Here is a 20172-nt window from a genome sequence, read left to right on the forward strand (position 1 = left end):
ATCCTTTTGCACCATTTTTAGTAGTGTTTTATATGCCAAAGGATAGCCAATGAAATACGTTTTCTATTGACGTATAAAAGTTGATTGTTTAGTGGTACGGTTTTGCGGCTAAAGAGCGTCAAAATTTTTAAAAGTAAAATTACAAAATTCATAATTTTTCATTGGATTCAATTTGAATGGTAGATGTATAGAAAAAAATATTTTATGATTTTTTTTCTAATAATTTAGTCCCAATTCTAATAATATTTTTAGAAATACTAATGTAAGTAATGCCCATTAATTCCTAAAGTTTGTACATCATAATACCCTAGCGGTTTACCCCTCGATAAAATAGCATACAATTAATTTAATATTGGTTCAATGTTTACCGACGTAAAAAATAGCATTTTTTGATAGTACACACATGTTTTATATCTCTTTCGGATAACTACAATGTTTATGTCATTTATAATTTTCCAAAACAGTTTAAATGAAAACATTTCAAACCACATTTTGTAATAAATTGAAACATACCACAAAATTCAATGTAGTGTAATATTTATTTAGCCGGTCCGGCATTGCATCTATTCGTTTTCCAAAAAGGGTAAATGTTTGGCAGTTATAGCCAAACAAACCTCGTGTTTGTTTCTCTCTTAATATTCATCCAGTTATTGATGCAAATTTTAATTTCGACTCTCATTTTTCACTGAAAAATTAAACAGCCTTACAGAAATCAAGTTAATTGGATGAAAAACCTGGTTCTGTTTCTGATAGGATGTAAAGCAAACACTAATTGGCGTTGTTGCGCTTCTTAAACAAGAATGTGTAAAAACTAATTGGAAGGAAAGTTGAGCTTGTATTATGTCGAGGTTGTTAGCAAGCAGGATGTTTTTCGAGGTTATTCTTTGTTTTTCTCGTTTGATTATCAATAAAAATCCAATTTCACTGGTAAGAGCGTTTTGGATGAAGCTATTAAATTTAAAAATACCTTAGCGCTAGCGGATTTTGTTAAAGAGGCCTTTGATCGTAAAATTGTTATTCAGCTTATAGGCAAAACTTCACTAGCATGCATATTGTTGTCAGAAGTGTAATAACGCGTACTTGAACAGTTTGAATATTAGATTTTTATAATTTTATAAGCCACGCAGTGAAGAGTCATGTTAAATTTGACGTCTTAAACTATTATTTAATGTCACAACTCTCAATTTTTATTTCACAGAGTTACGAATACAATTTGCAGCGTGATTCAATGAAGAAAACGAATCAAAATCTGAAAACATTTGTAAAAGAAAATTCTTGATAATTTATCGTTTTTCGTAAATTTTTTGAAAAAATTACTTTGGGCCCTACATATACAGGGTGGTCCAGTTTTAAATGTCAATAATTCACCATTCGATAGCCCATCAAAAAATAAGTAAACATGCATTATGTCATTTTTCTGAAAAAGGCTTCCTAAGGAAAATACAGTTCTTCAAATTTCACTTTAAAAAATCGGTTTTTTTTGTCATAACTGTCAGACCGTTGGATCAAATTTGGAACAAGGACTCATGAAATTAATACTCATTATGAATGACGTTTGCCAAAATTCTCCAGAAGCGTAGATACAGGAAGATGGTTTTCATGTTTTTGCCTTATTTTCTTTAAGTGTTGGGATATTTTTCAAAAATTACAGTTTCTTTTAATTTTATTGTTCACGATGAAAAAGAAATTATTTCTTATAAAATTCTAATTTAAAACTTTGTTTCCGAGATAATTCAGTTATTACGTTCAAAGATCCAAAACTAACCCAACCCAACTTAAAAATTGTCTTGGAAACGAAAAATTGACTTAAGAAGCCTAAAAAATTTCATTGTAGCCAGTTTTTATAGTTTTCAAATAAACTAAAATTCTTTAGTTGTGAAAATTGATTTAGAAAAGATAAAAATTTATTTCAGAAGCTTAAAAATTGTTTGTAACCAGTTTTAATACAAATCGAGAGACTTTAGTAATAAAAATTGATTTTTCTAGAATTTTTGATTACAAATTCATACATTTAACTCTTAAAAATTGACTTGAACACCAAAAAGTGACTCTGAACTAATGAAAAGTGACATCAGAAGCTTAAAATTTGCATTTCAACTAAGTTTTCATAATTTGAAGACAAATTTCAATATTTTAGTCTTGAAAATAGTGTTAAATACAGAACATTGACATTAGATTCATACAAATTGTCTTGAAAACTAACTTTTCGTACTTTTTACTTTGCTTTTCATATTCCTAGAATTCTGGACTATTTTTAGTGTTTCAAAACTGCTTTCAGCTTGGAAAATCGAAGTTATTGACATAGCAAACTTAAAAAAACAATTTTTACATTCTCCATAGGTTTAAAATATCATTCTAAGCTTTCTTACTATTAAATCGACTTCTAGACACCTCAGTGCTAAAAATTCATGTATTTCTTAAAAATCTAGACTGTTTTTAGGGTTCTAAGATGATAGAAGATAAGATAGTCTTTTGAAAATGTCATTTCAAGCTTAGCTTCTTTACTATTAAATTTCTACACTCATAGGTGCAATAAATTGTAGTATCTCTAAGAAATTCAGACTGTTTTTATTGCTTTTTAAGACTGAAAAATCGAGTTTAAGACTATTTCCAAAAGTCAAGTTTCTTCAGTAATAAAAGTAACAAATTTTTGGTACCAAATGCTACGATATTAGTCTTGAGAAATAAAATAGTCCGAAAATTTAATTCACTTCTAGTCTTGTTTCAGAAAATTTAGTTGTACACCAATTAAAGTCTTGAAAATAGACTCTCTTTAGTCCAAGTCAGTTCTAGCCTTTTAATAAACTTTTAGATTATTTTTAATAGCAAAAAATGAATTTTATGTACAATACAATCTTTGTCTTGATTTCCGGACTGTTTTTAGTTCTTAAAATCCAGTTTCAGATACTGACAGTCTGAGAAAACGAATTATAAGGCTATTCCTAGTAGTTAATAGCAAATTTTTAGACTATTCAGTACAAATTTGGACTCTCACAAGTCTTGAATGTTCAGTTTTACCCTATAAAACGATTTTTTAAATTGAAATTTGGTGAGCTGTATCTTAGGAAACGTTTTTCAGAAAAATTACATAATGCAAGTCAACTTATTTTTTGATTGGCTATCGAATGGTGAATTATTACTACACCCTGTATAATAACTATTTTCTTAATCTCTGAAAATGAGCAAAGAAACTATACGATTCTATTCTAATCTTGTCTACTGTTTTCTGTAAAACAACCGATATTGACAGTTTGCTAAAGTTCCTAATGTTTTACCTTCTGATACCTGTATTCGATGAAAATTCTGCTTAAATAACAAAACGAACAATTATTGCACCAGTTACGAAAAACCACAATGGAGGTCATCTAGATAACCAAAATTAGAAAGCTGTCGTGATTAGCCTTTTAGTAGGATAAACTTCTGACCAGAATTTGCGGCTTCATTTCTCGAGTAAAACGTCGAGAACGTGAGATGGAAATTAACTAGCAGCTCGACGTGGTTTCCCGAGGGACTGCAACAAGTTCCGATACGACAGTTTTATATATGCGACAGGAATTTAAAACTGCATTTAAAGGGTTTTAAAGTTGAATTTAAGTCGGTGTGCCGTCTAATTTCTGAAAAGTTACCGGTATAAAGTCGAGATTTCGTTCGAGTGACGCTTTTTGACTAGTAAAACGCGATCGGACCAATTTTAGATCGGGACCGAGAAAAACGACGACCCTTCAGAATTCCAGTTTTCTATCTCTGCGACTCCGCTGTAAACTTTAGTGCTTATTTTGCTTTATCTTTGTCAGGGCGATCGCTAAAAACTCTTGTTTGCGCCATTCGCCGGCGAAATAAAAGTCGAGAAGCCATGAAATTTTTATTTCGGCTCCGATTTGAATTCCAGATGTTCGCTTTTAAATGTTTTATGGATAAGGTGTTGTAAAATCCGGCAGGTCGAATGTCTAACCAGGTTTTGAACTTTCAAACCGAACACAATGTTAAGAAACTACCGTCCATTAGAAGAAAATTCGTCTACATCCCAAAGCAATTTACAGGATACCTGGAGTAGATAAAGCGAAAATTCCCGAACGGCAAAAGTTCTTTTATGTGGGCTTTCCCTAGTGGGCAGAGTATAGTTCCCCGAGGATTATTTCTTTGCGTTAGTTTCACTTCTTTTTGTTGTCTTGGGGAAAGGTTTATTGAGATTTTATAAGGTTATTCCTATGGAATTGTGCAGTGTTTAGTAATGGAACATTTAATATGGCAAAATTTCTACGGTAAATGATTGAAAACATGCAATAATGTAGTTAATTTTAAATTTAACGGTATTTAAAATTCTCGTTTTTTTGCTGTAATTATTGCTACAAAAACCGATATAATTACAGTTAATAATTTAATTTAATACTTATAATGTAAGATAATGTAGAACAAATGTGCAAGTTTCAGAGAAGCGTTCTCTTTTATTACAAAGTAGACAAATTGTGAGTTTTGTAGGTAAATTTAACTTTGTTGTATTCTATCTGCAGTACTAAATAACCATTCCGAGTTTGATTTGCTCCAATTAACTACAAACTAAAGTTACTTAAGTTCATCACATAATTAACCATCAAACCTGACCAATTATGTGATAAATCAAGACTATAGTTCAGCAACAGGTTGTTGTTGAGATTATCCAAATCTTATAACGCTATGGTGCCCTTTTCTCTGGCTTTCCTTTAAGACCCTAACCTGATTTTTCCACTTCTAATAGGATTTTTTCTTTATATTTACCGCTGTCGATGTTGCCTGATTCACGTAGAAAATCGAAAGTTAAATATACAAGGAACGTAGGCGTTTATAGCTGATTTCAATTTACCCGGGGCGGAAGTTGCTCATTCGGAGGCGCTAACACGAACATAAGTTCAATTTGGGCCGTAATTGCAATTTAGGATTGTTTGATTGCAGCTCGTAACAGAAATTGGAAAGTTTTCTTCGACTTGTAGCATTGAAAAGGAAGTGACTCTGAAAATGTTCGAGAAACAAAAGTTTCTTTGTTCGTCGTTTCCACAATGGAAAGAATTACTGTGGAATAGCTAGGATGCGACATTTTTACGATATTGAGTCACGTGCTACATTTTGTAGAGTAAAGTGTAAATAAAAGTCAACGAGTAAGACTTCAGATTTATTATTGTCAATATTGAGCTCTATATTGAAACTATAAACGATATGTCACATGATACAAGTTCAGAATAATCTGGAGAGTAAGTTTTAAAAAAGAGTTTTTGGAATAGGTGAACGTGAAAAATACGAATAAAACGACAGACAAATGATAATCTGAACAGCAACATAGAAATACTCATCAAGGTGACGTGATAATTCCTTAAAGAAAACTAAAGACTAATCGTTCTTTAAATGTTTCTTAAAAGATCAAATAATTATAGAAATTTGAAATCTTGGAATTAGGATAATTTCGATCGGTTCTATATTTTAAAAATAGTTTTCTACCACTTTCGGTAAAAGCGGAAGTAGACGCCAACTTGCTTATGTTAAATAAGAAATCCTGTATATTTTTAAAAAGTTCTAGACATATTTTGTGAATGATGTGATATACCTTCTGTCCGTCAGCCCGTTTTTGAGATACAGGGTGGTAAAGTTAAAAAATAAAAAGCGATTGTTTTTAAAAATTGATTGTACATTTTGTAGCATATTACTTTCGAATCTGGTAGCCAGAGGTTTTATGAAATGCAAAACCAAATTTGGACACTCTCAATTTCAATTCAGGTGACAGTATTTCGGTACAGTATCGAACACTAAAAACCGAAATATCTCGACAACGGTTTACATTAGCGGTTCTTAGCAAGAGTACCTTTTTTTCTTTAAAATGTTTAAAACATCATTTTCTGAAAAAATAAATAAGAAAAGTACACCGAGAAGTGTACAACTATAGAAGTTACAACTATCAGAAGTACAGTGTAAAGCGCCTTCTAACGGCGGCAGTAAAAATGTGTTCAAATTTGAGTTTCATATATCAAAAAAACACCTGGGTACCAGATTTGAAAGTAATAAGTTACAAAATTAACACTATATTTAAATAAATGTATTTTTCTTTTTTTAACTTTACCACTCTGTATCTCGAAGACGGAGCAATTTCGGACAAGGTAAGTTGCTTTAAATCGGCTTATTTTGATATTTTGGAATATGTCCTAGGATTTTGTACAGACCTTTCAGAGACATCCTGTATATCTGTATCTGTATCTGTTGTTTTTTCGTATTAAACAAAGATTGTTCCTAAGAGTGAGTGCAAAGAAACGTCGAACTAATAATACAGGGTGGTCAAAAATAGGCTTAAAAAAGTTAGTTCTAAAAAGAGCAAAAAGGCAAGTTTTTCAAATGAAACATTCTTATTTTTATAATATTATCTTACTACCTTTGAAAAAATGATTATTTTTGAAATAATTAAGAAAGAACGATGTTATATCCCAACTACTCACAAGTTGTTTTTTTTTTATTAATTCTTAAAATTAAAGGCATTCAATTTACGTTTTAGATCAGAAAATTGACTTAAAAGTTGATAAGTTGATCAAATAGAGAGTTTCACATTTTCCTGTTTCAAGCTGGAGAATTGACTAGAAAAGTTGATCAGCAAGGCATTTTTCAAACTTAAAATATGATTTGAAGTTGATAATTTGATTGAATTCACTTTTCAGATATGAAAATTGACTTGATAATTTGACCAGATAGAAAATATTTATATATTTTATTGTTTTAAGCTGGATAATTGACTTGAAAATTTGATCTTATGTTAATTATGTATGCGCAATATGTTCAACATGTTTCCCGTTTATACAGGGTGATTCCAAAGTTGGTGCTTTCCTTTCACCTACGAATAGGGCTTCAAAAAATAAGTTTTTTTTTCCTTTGACGCTTTTTCGAAATATGAACAATAACGAAGATACAGGGTGTCAAAATTTTACTGAAAAAAAACAAACAAAAAAATAACTTAAATTTAATTTTAACTAACTACAGGTTATTCTTTATCAACAGACATAAACATAAACAAAAGATTTCAGCCGCCTTTGAACTAAGTTTTAATAATTTGACATTTTAAATTAAGACAGCATTTAATTTTAGGCACGCATTAAGATGGTTTTTATTTTTTTACTCGAAAGCGGTGCATCGTTGCAAAAAATAATAAAAGGGGTTTTATTTTTAGAATTGAACAAGGAATTCAATTTTTCAATTTTTATGTTGAAAAAAAAACTAGTAGGGCAATATATTTTTTCGAAAATGTTTTTAAAAAATTATACGCGCGCTACTGGTAAACGCAAAAAAATTGTTGTTTGTTGGAAAATTTCCTTTCCACGTAGCTATTGACACCTACAAAATTTTGTTTAATTACTTCAAGTGGTTTGGCCAAAATCATAAAATTTTTATTTTTTCAGTAAAACTTTGACACCCTGTATCTTCGTTATTGTTCATATTTCGAAAAAGCGTTAAAGGAAAAAAAAACTTATTTTTTGAAGCTCTATTCGCAGGTGAAAGAAAAGCACCAACTTTGGAGTCACCCTGTATAAAAAAATAATTCAATGCTATCTGGAAATGCTTAAAGGTGATGTATTACATAAAATTTATTTTGGCAATTTCAAAAATATGAATTTTTGGATTTAAATTTTAGACAACCTGTATAATTGTAATTACGAAAAAGGACAACAAAATCTTCTGATCATCAAAAGCAAAATAACTTTAGTAGCTCTAAAAATTTACTAATAAAACATAATTCACATGCATTTTGTGAATCAGGACGTAATACAATATGCATGTGACAGACAAGAAACGCAAATGATGACGTAACCGCCAATTGCTCTAGTTTACACATTACTTGGGAAAGTGCAGTGAAGTTAGAGCTACTCAAAGTTACTCGAGTTTGCTGTTGGATTAATTAATAATAAAAAAGTTTGACCTGCCTATGAGCGAATGAAATAGTAAACACTAACAAATTATTCGTGACACTTTGAGTTTAGTCGCCTACTTTTACCTATTTGGAAGGTTATATTTTAACGTAACTTTTGCTCTGGTAAAAATACAGAAAATGACACAAAACATGGAAATAATAGTATTGATTTTACTCCCGATGGTAATGAGTAATGACATAACATAGTTATCTAAAATTCCATTTTATAGCAGGACCAGAAATACTAAACGCGCGGTTAAAATCTGGTGTAGCCGGGACGGGCTAATCCGTTTAAACAGTTATTTGATTACAAATTCGTTTTTTGGGGGAGTTTACAATGATACCCTATCGAAGCAAACGAGTTCGGTAAATTCCATTAAAACTTCCCATTTTCAAGAAGATTTCATAATATTTATTTGATCAGACATAGCACATTTAGGTTGATTTCACGAGGAAAAGTAGTAGAAAATCCGATTATGTTCACTCCCTGAAACTAATTCTGCATATCCGCCCAGCAATCTATATTAATATCCTTACTATTAAAATCCAATCAAGCGGAACATGTTCCAGACGTCCAGTTTGGGAGAGTTCAAGCAGAACGCTCTAATAATGTTCGACGTATTAAATTATTTCTGGCCAGTGGCCAGACCCAGCTCATAAATACTCTGTTCACGGTTAAGTAAGTTCTATTACAAACCAAAAATTGTCCAATATTGAAGCGGAACCCTTTGGGAAGGAAACCGACACTGCAATATACGAGCGCATGCAAATTTTGATACTCTAATCAGGTTTTCGAGCTGTATTGTTTGATTTGAGTTATTGTGATGAACGAATGAAAGTGATTGCATTTGCATACCAATGTAAAGTGTAATTTTTAGCGCAGCTGTGAGGAATAAATTATAGAAAATTAATCCTGTTAATTTTTCAATGTGTGCTGATTTTAGTTGGAAATTCCTTTACATTTTTAATTGCTTATCTCACGTCACGACGAAATTAGATTTCATTGTCTGCGCTAAAAGACGCCTTTCTGTTGTCAAAGCGAATCAGCAATTCCTCGAAGACTGTAATTTATATGAACAAGTTGACTAAGTAAAACAAAATGAGAAACTTTAATTCGTAAAGCTCCAAATGAGTTTTGTTGTTGCCAGACTCGTTTGCCTGGCCAATTAAATTGCCTGGCCAATTAAAAGCTCTCTTTTTACTTCTTTTTTTTCTCTGCTTAGTTTTTTTTGTTAGCTATTGCAGAATTGCTGATGAAACACCAATTTGGCTTCTTTAAATGGTACTAATTAATATTCTTTTGCCCGGCCCCAATTATCTTAATTAATCTGGAAGCAAATTTATCTAGCGAGCCACATGTCGGTAGTTAACTAAAATTGGAGTGGAAGTTCCTCTCTAAAGCGGGCAAACAAAGACGCAATTTGAAAAAGTCTCAAACTGCTTAACCTAAAAAGCTAAAACTAATTAAAAGCCATTTTCGCGTCTCAGCCCTGGTGCTCTATAACTAAATCCGTGCCAGTTTGGATGCGCTTTAATTAAAGCGATAGTTTGCTGAAACAAAGTAAAAGTTGCTCCGTGTCGAGTGGTACTAGTTAGACTTTTCGACACAGGGCGTTTTTGATTACACTCCGTCGGTTTATGATTTCGGGTCACTTGAGGTAGATTAACACCCTCCAACTGCGGCTGATGTAAATTATTCGAGCGTAAAATTAAATTCTTTTAATTTTCTCAGGGAAAATTGGATGAATTTCACACGGTATATCATAAGAGTAAGAGCGGCACGATTTTCGAACAATAGCCTTATCTACATTGGGAATTAATGGCCTTTCCTTACAATGGAGCTATGCGGGCTACGAAATATCACACTCCTGCTAAAGTTCACTGTAACCAGATAAAAGGCTTTCCTAATAATTAGCGACCAGCACCCTCTATTATGACAAATAATAATACGAGTTGGCTGCACTGTTCTTTTCTTACAGTGGAAACAACCTAAAAATTAGGTAATTATTGCTGCTATTAAACTGGCATTATTAGATATTTTTAAGAGAGTAAAGTGTCAATCAAATCAAATACTGGTTAAAAACAAAACATATGGGACAATCAAGGACTTGGAATCAAGTTGCTGTGATCAGCTCCGAAGGAACGACATCAGAAGACATCAAAATACAACGAGGAGTGAGACAGGGATGTGTTTTGTCGCCACTTCTGTTTAACTACTATTCGGAGGCCATTTTCAAGGAGGCTCTTGGGAACAGAAAAGAGGGCATAATTATAAATGGAAAGACCATTGCAACGTGCGCTACGCTGACGACACCCTGATCATAACTGACAGCATGACCTTAAAATAATACTTCAAGAAATCGACCGGGTCAGCAGGGAGTACGGTTTAAAAATGAACTATAAGAAAACGAAATATATGGTCATAAGTAAAAATCAATCATGCCATACTAATACCAACATCAAAGTCAATTCATTGTTGATCGAAAGAGTTGAGCAGTACCAGTATCTTGGCACGTGGATCAACGACAAACATGATCAGACTATGGAGATTAAAGTTAGAATTGAGAAGGCGAGAAATGTTTTCTTCAAAATGAAACAACTATTCACTAATCCCCACTTAAATCTCCAACTCAGACTGAGAATGATTAGATGCTACGTAATCCCAGTGCTTCTTTCTGTATGGACTGGAATCATGGACAATTAACAAAATCGCAATGAGAAAGCTCCAGTCTTTTGAAATGTGGATCTTCCGGCGGGTACTAAGAATATCATGGACAAAAAAGATTACCAATGAGGAAGTTCTACGCAGAGTAAAAAGAGAAAGAGAACTGGCGAACGTGATTAAAGCCAGAAAATTAGAATATCTCGGTCATATTATGCGTGGAGAGAGATACGGTATACTACGACTGATAATGGAGGGAAAGATCGCAGGAAAGAGATCGATAGGCAGAAGACGTATGTCCTGGCTAAGAAACCTTAGAGAATGGTTTGGATGCACATCCTTCCAACTCTTCAGAGCCGCGGCATCCAAAGTAAAAATAGCCGTAATGATAGCCAACCTCCATAAAGAGATGGCACCATAAGAAGAAGAATGGGACAATCGACATATTACATAACACTGACATTCAAAATATTTTATAGCGTATTACACCAACGTATTTAAGGGCACTTTAAGATAAGCTAGTCTAGGGTGCTTTTAAATATGCCGGTGTAATCCGCCATTAATGTTTTTAAATTTGCTCTTTTCCTTTAGAAACCGGCAAAAAATTACGTACTTTCAATTAGGACAAAAAGTAAATAACTAAATTTTCAGCTCAATCATTTTGGCTTTATATTGAAAGAACTACACAACCTCTCTGAAGTTATTCCTACTTAAAGGAAATACTCTTTGAGTATCAATTAGTAAATTAAAAAGTTTCCTGAATCCAGTTGAATGATGCTCAAAGAATAAAACTTCCAGTAAAAATTAAATGTGTTTAATTCGTTTCAGAGAAAATTTTATTAAAGCATTTCAATACTTATTACTATATTTTGATTATTTTTTTGTTATTTTCATTGTGTATTCTGACATTTGTAACGAATTCTTCACATCTTCTCTATTGCCGTTGAAACAAATTAATTTTTCTTTTAAATACTGTTATTTTGATTTAAAACTTGTCAGCTGTCTTTTACCATTTCTTGGCATTTAGCCACCTCAATCATTTCAACACATTCTTCCTTTCTAATGCTGAAAGAACTGAATTCTTTTTTGATTTTTTGATGATTATGATGGCTTTTAACACAGATCAGTCTTTTGAAAGAATTTCTGGGCATTTAGCCAGCACGATAATATCAACACATTTTTCCACTTTTCCTTTCTGACGCTGAAAGAACTTAACTCTTCTTTGACATAAGTTTGGCTTTTGCAATCCATCAGTTTGTTTTTTTTTAGAATTTCCTGACATTTAGTTAGCTCAACCATTTTCACTCTTCTTACCTGATGCCGAAGAACTTCTTCTTTACCATAAATTTGGCTTTTGAAATCGATATCAGTCAGCCTTCAATTATAAATGCCGAGCATTTAGCCAGTCCAATCATTTCAACACATTTTCCGCTACTCTGTTCTTAGGCTAAAAGAACTGAATTGATCCTCAAATTATGATGGCTTTCAACACAGATCAGTTTTTTGAAAGAATTTCTGGGCATTTAGCCAGCACGATAATATCAACACATTTTTTCCACTTTTCCTTTCTGACGCTGAAAGAACTTAATTCTTCTTTAACATAAGTTTGGCTTTTGCAATCCATCAGTTTGTTTTCTTTTAGAATTTCCTGATATTTAGTCAGCCCAACCATTTTAACACATATTTCGACCCTTCTTACCTGACGCCGAAGATCTTCTTCTTTACCATAAATTTGGCTTTTGAAATCGATATCAGTCAGCCTTCAATTATAAATGCCGAGCATTTAGCCAGTTCAATCATTTCAACACATTTTCCGCTCCTCTGTTCTTAAGCTAAAAGATCTGAATTGATCCTTAAAATATAATGGTTTTTAACACAGATCAGTCAGTCTTTTGAAAGAGTTTCTGGGCATTTAGCCAGCACAATCATATCAACACATTTTTCCACTTTTCTTTTCTGAGGTTGAAAGAACTTAATTCTTCTTTAACATAAGTTTGGCTTTTGCAATCCATCAGTTTGTTTTATTTTAGAATTTCCTGACATTTAGTCAGCTCAACCATTTTAACACATATTTTCACTCTTCTTCCCTGACGCCGAAGATCTTCTTCTTTACTATAAATTTGGCTTTTGAAATCGATATCAGTCAGCCTTCAATTATGAATGCCAGTCCAATCATTTCAACACATTTTCCGCTCCTCTGTTCTTAGGCTAAAAGAACTGAATTGTTCCTCAAATTATGATGGCTTTCAACACAGATCAGTCTTTTGAAAGAATTTCTGGGCATTTAGCCAGCACGATAATATCAACACATTTTTCCACTTTTCCTTTCTGACGCTGAAAGAACTTAATTCTTCTTTAACATAAGTTTGACTTTTACAATCTATCAGTTGGTTTTCTTTTAGAATTTCCTGACATTTAGTCAGCTCAACCATTTTAACACATATTACCTACCACTCTTCTTACCTGACGCCGAAGAACTTCTCCTTTACCATAAATTTGGCTTTTGAAATCGATATCAGTCAGCCTTCAATTAGAGTTTCCAATCATTTCAAAACATTTTTCGCTTCTGTGTTCTTAGACTGAAAGAACTCAATTCTTTCTTAAAATATCTTAGCTGTGACATTCGGGTAAATAGGCAACTCAATCATTTGAATCCGAAACAATTGAAGCGATTTAATGTTTTTCCCATCCTCAGTTAATTAGCAATGCTTAATACTGTCGTGGCGCAAACCGGGAAAAAAGCGTCGAACTCCATCAATTTTCTAATGATTAATTAAAAAAGCATTCGGTTTAATGGTCTCCGCGAAAGAAAAAAACTGGAAAAAATGGCCTGCACAATAAAAAGCTACTCCAGTTATTAAGTAAGGGAACTGCCACTAATTGAGGTATCAGTTGTTGGGCCACTGATTGATTGATCCTTTTATCTTCTCAAAAAAAAGGGATAATCCCGTTCGGATGCGGCCTTTTCTCTGCCACGTCGAATATCTGGAAAACGTCGATCAGGCAAGTGCTAAATCATACCAAGTGAAATTCTTAATGAACCTGTCTAGTGAAAAGTTCATTGCTGACAAACCCAAGAAGAATTACATTTTCTATTTTTCTTTAAAGCTTAGCTAACTTGGATAATGATTATAAGATACAATTCGTAGTTGGCTTGATGACGGTGAAAAAAATTAAAATGTAATAAATCAAAATTCCTCAGTTCTTCAAAACTGGCTTTTAACGAGACCGCCATAGATCTCTCTCTATAGTCGGGCCTGCGGTTTATTCCAAAAAACTAAAAGGGTCGTTAATAAATAATATCGTCGACGGTGGAACAGATTAGAGTGGCAATTTATCAAAGTCATTTGATAATGCTCGATTAATAATCTTTTTTAGCCGGTCGACAGCATTATTTGGTCACTTGTCAATTTTCTTTGTGCCGGCCTGTGTATTTATAACACCGGGGAGCCCTCTATGGCAGCCCATAAATTTTAAAAGGGCCGTCACGATGCAGAGTGCCTCTGCATTGTGCATCCGTTGAAATATATACCTTTTTTGAGTTTTGGCATTTAGTTTGTTTATTTGCAGTATTGTCAGTTTAAAATTGTTGCAAAATTCGCAACCTTTATCACTTTGATACATTTTGTGTTGCTCAACTGATTGAAGATGTTAAAAAACACCTTCAAGTAATATTTCGTCCTTTCAGGCACCGAAAGGCGGGCATCCTTTAAATTTGCCGCTTGACGGCCTGCAAAGCGTTTGGGTGGGTGGAACGTGAGGTGAAAATTTAATTCAGCCTCAACTGTGGGCTTATTGATTCCGAATGGCGAGCAAATTTTATGTCTGCCGAGAGTTTTAAACTGCAATATGGTGTTACTTTTCGGTTAAATGTACCGCCTGCGTTATTTCCTGCAAATTGAATCGTGAATATCGTAATGATTGACTGAAAACTAATTTAAACCAGTTCGAGTACCGGTTTCAGTTTGGAATTTCAAATTAATATTACAAACTTTCTACATATCAAGTAACAATTTTAGCATCCAACAATATCCCCGTCTGCGCCTCTTAATCTAGAAACCTTCGAACCCTCTCACCACCATCGATTTGTCTCAAATATCTTCAAAGGGATCAACAACCTCACTGGAATTTTATCAGTATCCCTACAATAACCACGTCAAGACAGGCAAGGATCCAACCAACGTCCGGAACGTTAAGTTCCATCAATTTTCCACCTCTGTCGTTTTGCGATTCCTATCGGAAAAGTGTCTGGTTTCGCGTCATTTTTCCAAGGAAAAAAACCGCAATGTCGGGAACAGAAGGAACGCTTGTAGTAAATACGGTTAAAATTAGGAGACGGGCACGATTTACTTTTAGTGGAACGTAAAGTTCCGGCAACTTTTTGGATTTGCCGCTTCATTGGATGCCAGAGTGTCCGGGTTGGTCGCACGTGAGGTGGAAATTAAATTCCTGGTCTTGGTTTATTGATTTCGACAAGAGTTTCAAGTTTTATGTTTGACTTTGATTTGGTTCAAGTTTTCAATCAAAAGGACGTTTTAGTTCGTGGGAAATACTATTGAGTTAGATCAAACTGACTAAAACTTTTCAACCTTTAAAAGGTTATAAAATTAAAAAACTATACTGAAAGTTAGTTTTATTTTAAAAGACTTGTAACAGAAAAAATCCACATGTGCAGTTTTTTGTACCAATCACAAACCATCCATTGTGATGAGATTTACGCAATGGACTTATTTCTGTGAGCTTTCTTCTTGTCACAAATAATAAAAAAAGACAAAAGACGTTGAAAGTGTCTTTTTTATCTTAGAAGTGTCGAACTTTAACCATTTTGGAGGTGTTGCAAACTGCACACCAACAAAGATCCAAATGGTAAAAGTTGCTTATTGGCACCAAACATCTGACCAAATTACTTTTTTTCTAATTTTGACATATAAAGTGACACTTTTCAAAACTGATTAGAGTGACAAAACGTTTTACTTTTCGTAACTAGTTACGAAAAGTATCACTTTATGTAACTAGTTATGGAAAGTTCATTTCATCACTCCTTGTTTTTATGCATTTCCGTAGAAACATATGGGCGACATCCATCATAACATGTCGTTGTCACTGTTTACACAAGGTGCTATGAAAGTGAATTTGTGTTAAATCACTTTAAAAGATGGTTTTTACCGCTTTTTGGTCAAAATTAGAAAAAATTATGTATGCAACACGTTTCGAAAATGTCTTATTGTGTAACTCATTCAAATTGTAGGACCTCGCTGCGCTCGCCCTACAAACATTCCTTACACAAAATCGATCTTTTCGTAACTGGTTACATAAATAGCTATTTTTTAACTTCACATCATTTGGCAATTATTACCATTTTAACATTATTTAACTAATTCTAAGAAATTTTATTTATTTCAGATAAACATTAATTCGACTCAATACGAAGACATGGCGGATCAGCAGGGACCACCCGATTCCCACGAGGCGATGAATAATCGAGATTTCTCTCGCCCCCGCGAAAAGAGAAGTTTCGAATTCCTAGTAGGATTAATTAATAACAATTCCAAATATGAAGTTATTAGATCGGATCCGGCGTTACGGAACGCCAACGCGGGACTATCGAGGGTAAGTATTTTCTCTATCTGACGTTATCATTAATCATTTAACCGGATTGAAGTTGGTGGCAGTTTGTCTGTATCGATAGTTATACGATTGTGTTTAGGTGGATTAGCATGGAAAACCTTTTAAACGAGCCACTATAATATATTATTCAGGTGAAAGACCCGAAAGAAAGTTTTTCGGAAAATAGTTTTGCAGGTAGGAAATGAATAAATCCGATTTAAATAAATGGCGGAACGTTAGAGAGAGATTCGAGTTTGGGAAAGAAACCAATCTGTCGATGCAAATAAATAAACCAATGGGGCGGGCGTTTTATTTCGTCCGCAATCTAAGTTTTTCGAACGGACCGATTAACCAATTAATCGCAGGGATGGGAAGATGGAAATGCGAAACGGCGAAGACTGATTGAACAATAAATTCCGGCGAGATTTAGCGAATTTCTATAACGCGAGGGTCGATTTTTAATGATGCTAGCTCGCTAGACATTAATCTCTCGAGAAAATGGAAAGTTTGATATTTCGCGTTTTTTGCTGCGATTTTGCAAATCAATTTGGAATTGTCCTAGTATATTCTGCGAGTAGTAGTAGTAAGTCACGTGACTGATTTTGACAGGTGCCAAATAACTTTACACTGTTGCAAACTCAGAATTGCATTACCAACGTCACGAGACGTGTATTTTATAATTTCAGCTTTCAAACTGTTCAAAACTGATTTACCAAACTTTCAATGATTAATATACATCTTAAAAGTCACTGCTTTGACAGGTTTCAACTGACTTTTACAGTGTTGCAAGTTCTAAAATTGCATTACCAACGTCACGTGACGTGTCTCTTACAATTTCAGCTTTCACAACTGTCAAAATTTGACTTACCAAATGTTCAACGCTTAAACTACATTTTAAAAGTCACGTGCCTAATTTTGACAGGTGTCAACTAACTTTACACTGTTGCAAGCTCAGAATTGCATTCCAAACGTCACGAGACGTGTATTTTACAATTTCAGCTTTCAAACTGTTTAAAGCTGATTTACCAACGTTTAATGATTAATCTACATTTTAAAAGTCACGGCTTTGACAGGTTTCAACTGGCTTTTACAGTGTTGCAAGTTCTAAAATTGCATTATTAAAGTTACGTGACGTGTCTCTTACAATTTCAGTTTTCACAACTGTCTAAATTTGATTTAACAAATTTTCAACACTTAAACTAAATTTTAAAAGTCACGTGACTAATTTTGACAGGTGTCAACTAACTTTACACTGTTGCAAGCTTAGAATTGCATTACCAACGTCACGAGACGTGTATTTTATAATTTCAACTTTCACAACTGTTCAAAACTGATTTACCAAACTTTCAATGATTAATATACATTTTAAAAGTCACTGCTTTGACAGGTTTCAACTGGCTTTTACAGTGTTGCAAGTTCTAAAATTGCATTATTAAAGTCACGTGACGGGTCTCTTACCATTACACTGTTGCAAGCTCAGAATTGCATTACCAACGTCACGTGATGTGTCTCTTACAATTTCAGCATTCACAACTGTCTAAATTTGATTTAACAAATTTTCAACTCTTAAACTACATTTTAAAAGTCACGTGACTAATTTTGACAGGTGTCAACTAACTTTACACTGTTGCAAGCTCAGAATTGCATTCCAAACGTCACGAGACGTGTATTTTACAATTTCAGCTTTCAAACTGTTCAAAACTGATTTACCAAACTTTCAATGATTAATATACATTTTAAAAGTCACTGCTTTGACAGGTTTCAACTGGCTTTTACAGTGTTGCAAGTTCTAAAATTGCATTACACTGGTCGACAAAAAAAATATTTTTTTTTGTAACAAAAAGCTGAATAGCATAGAATGGTAAAATGGACCAATATGAATTGAAAACAGCAAAAAAAAAACTTGTAGCACGTAAGGTTTTCTTGTTACGTTAAACAAACCACAAGCGTAGAACGGTATTATAATGCATATGTTATTTATCACAAAATATATTTTACAAGTAATTTAAATCTCTATAGCGACTGTATCTACTTAATAATAAGTTGAAATCTAATAACAATACAAATATTCAAAAAAGTTATTTGAAACACACCAAATAGTTCTATTTTTTTCTTTTGTGTGGGGTGACGTCTTCTCTCTTCAAAAACCAGCAATAGTCACCCATCATGGCTTCATCCCATCGTCCTTGGTACCTTGTTTCCATTGTCCTGATGTCCTGATGGAACCTTTCACCTTGCTCGTCGCTAACAGCGCCCAAATTCTCCGGAAAAAATGATAGACGGGAATGAAGAAAGTGAATTTTTAAAGACATTCGACAACCAAGCAAATTGTAAGATTCCAAAAGTTTCTCAACTATTTGTTCATAATTTTGATCCTTATTGTTACCTAAAAATCCCTTCACCACTCTTACAAATGAGTTCCACGCTCTCAATTCTTCTAAGGTGAGATTTTCCGTGAAATGAACATCTCCCATCAATTTTCTAGTTTGCGGTCCAATAAAAATACCTTCTTTTAATTTGGCGTCACTTAACTGAGGAAACACTTGTCTCAGGTACTTAAATCCTTTACCATCTTTATTCATAGCCTTCACAATGTTTTTTATCAGTCCGAGTTTTATATGAAGAGGAGGCAAAAGAACATTTTTTGGATCTACAAGAGGCTCATACTTAACATTTTGAGATCCAGGTTGAAATGCACTCCTCTCCGGCCGACCATCAGTGATTTTAGATTAATAGATACCAATACAATGGAAAAACTCTTTTTCTACCTATCTTTTTTTTATCTTTTCTACCGTTTGTTCATCTAGAATTACAAAGTCGTATATGCATATAAACTCCTTTTGGAAGAACGCTCTTTTGTATATAATACTAAAAATATTTTAAAAAAAAACAGTAACTACATATGAATTTACGAATATTTCCTCTTGGTAAATAAGTAATATCCGTTGTGTTAATCCCAAAAAAGCAATTCTTTTTTACAGTTTCATTTTGGCAGTTACGACTTTGTAATTCTAGATGAACGCGTTGTGCCGACTCTGCCGAACACGCCTACCGTCGTATTTTAAGCCGCGCCTAAGTTAAGTTTGATTCAGGCTGTCATTTTTTCACCTGTATTGTCACAGTGTGAACCACCCTTAACTTAATCTTGGCTTAAAGTATGACTGTGCAAATGGGGGTTCGTCATATTTGCTCTGCTCCTTCATGCGGGGCTTCAACTCAAACACGGCTATTACTGGCCAACATCAAAAGGTTTAATGAAGCTATTGAAAAAAGTGGACGTTCTAGGACTTTATGGGATTTTTTTCTATTACTAGAAAGGCATAAGCATTGTGAAATTAATGGTCTGACTGGTGTTACAAAAATTGTGTCGGCCAGTGTTATTAAAGTTACGTGAAGTGTCTCTTACAATTTCAGCTTTCACAACTGTCTAAATTTGATTTAACAAATTTCCAACTCTTAAACTACATTTTAAAAGTCACGTGACTAATTTTGACAGGTGTCAACTAACTTTACACTGTTGCAAGCTCAGAATTGCATTACCAACGTCACGAGACGTGTATTTTACAATTTCAGCTTTCAGAACTGTTTAAAGCTTATTTACCAACTTTTAATGATTAATCTACATTTTAAAAGTTACGGCTTTGACAGGTTTCAACTGGCTTTTACAGTGTTGCAAGTTCTAAAATTGCATTATTAAAGTTACGTGACGCGTCTCTTACCATTACACTGTTGCAAGCTCAGAATTGCATTACCAACGTCACGTGATGTGTCTCTTACAATTTCAGCATTCACAACTGTCTAAATTTGATTTATCAAATTTTCAACGCTTAAACTACATTTTAAAAGTCACGTGACTGATTTTGACAGGTGTCAACTAACTTTACACTGTTGCAAGCTTAGAATTGCATTACCAACGTCACGAGACGTGTATTTTACAATTTCAGCTTTCAAACTGTTTAAAGCTGATTTACCAACGTTTAATGATTAA

General features: G+C 33.5%; 1 protein-coding gene across 1 annotated transcript in view; it reads left to right on the forward strand.

Moving 5' to 3' along the window:
• Window positions 1-20172, forward strand: part of LOC145724035 (uncharacterized) — an 84266-nt gene that overhangs the window by 51615 nt on the left and 12479 nt on the right. Inside the window, exon 3 of the mRNA XM_081972105.1 lies at window positions 15981-16187. Coding sequence (XP_081828231.1) covers window positions 15981-16187 — 207 coding nt within the window. The remainder of the gene's footprint in view (window positions 1-15980; window positions 16188-20172) is intronic.

Source organism: Ips typographus, linkage group LG2 (assembly GCF_016097725.1).
Source record: "Ips typographus isolate SLU linkage group LG2, UJ_Ityp_2.0, whole genome shotgun sequence".
Taxonomy (NCBI): Eukaryota; Metazoa; Arthropoda; class Insecta; order Coleoptera; family Curculionidae; genus Ips; species Ips typographus.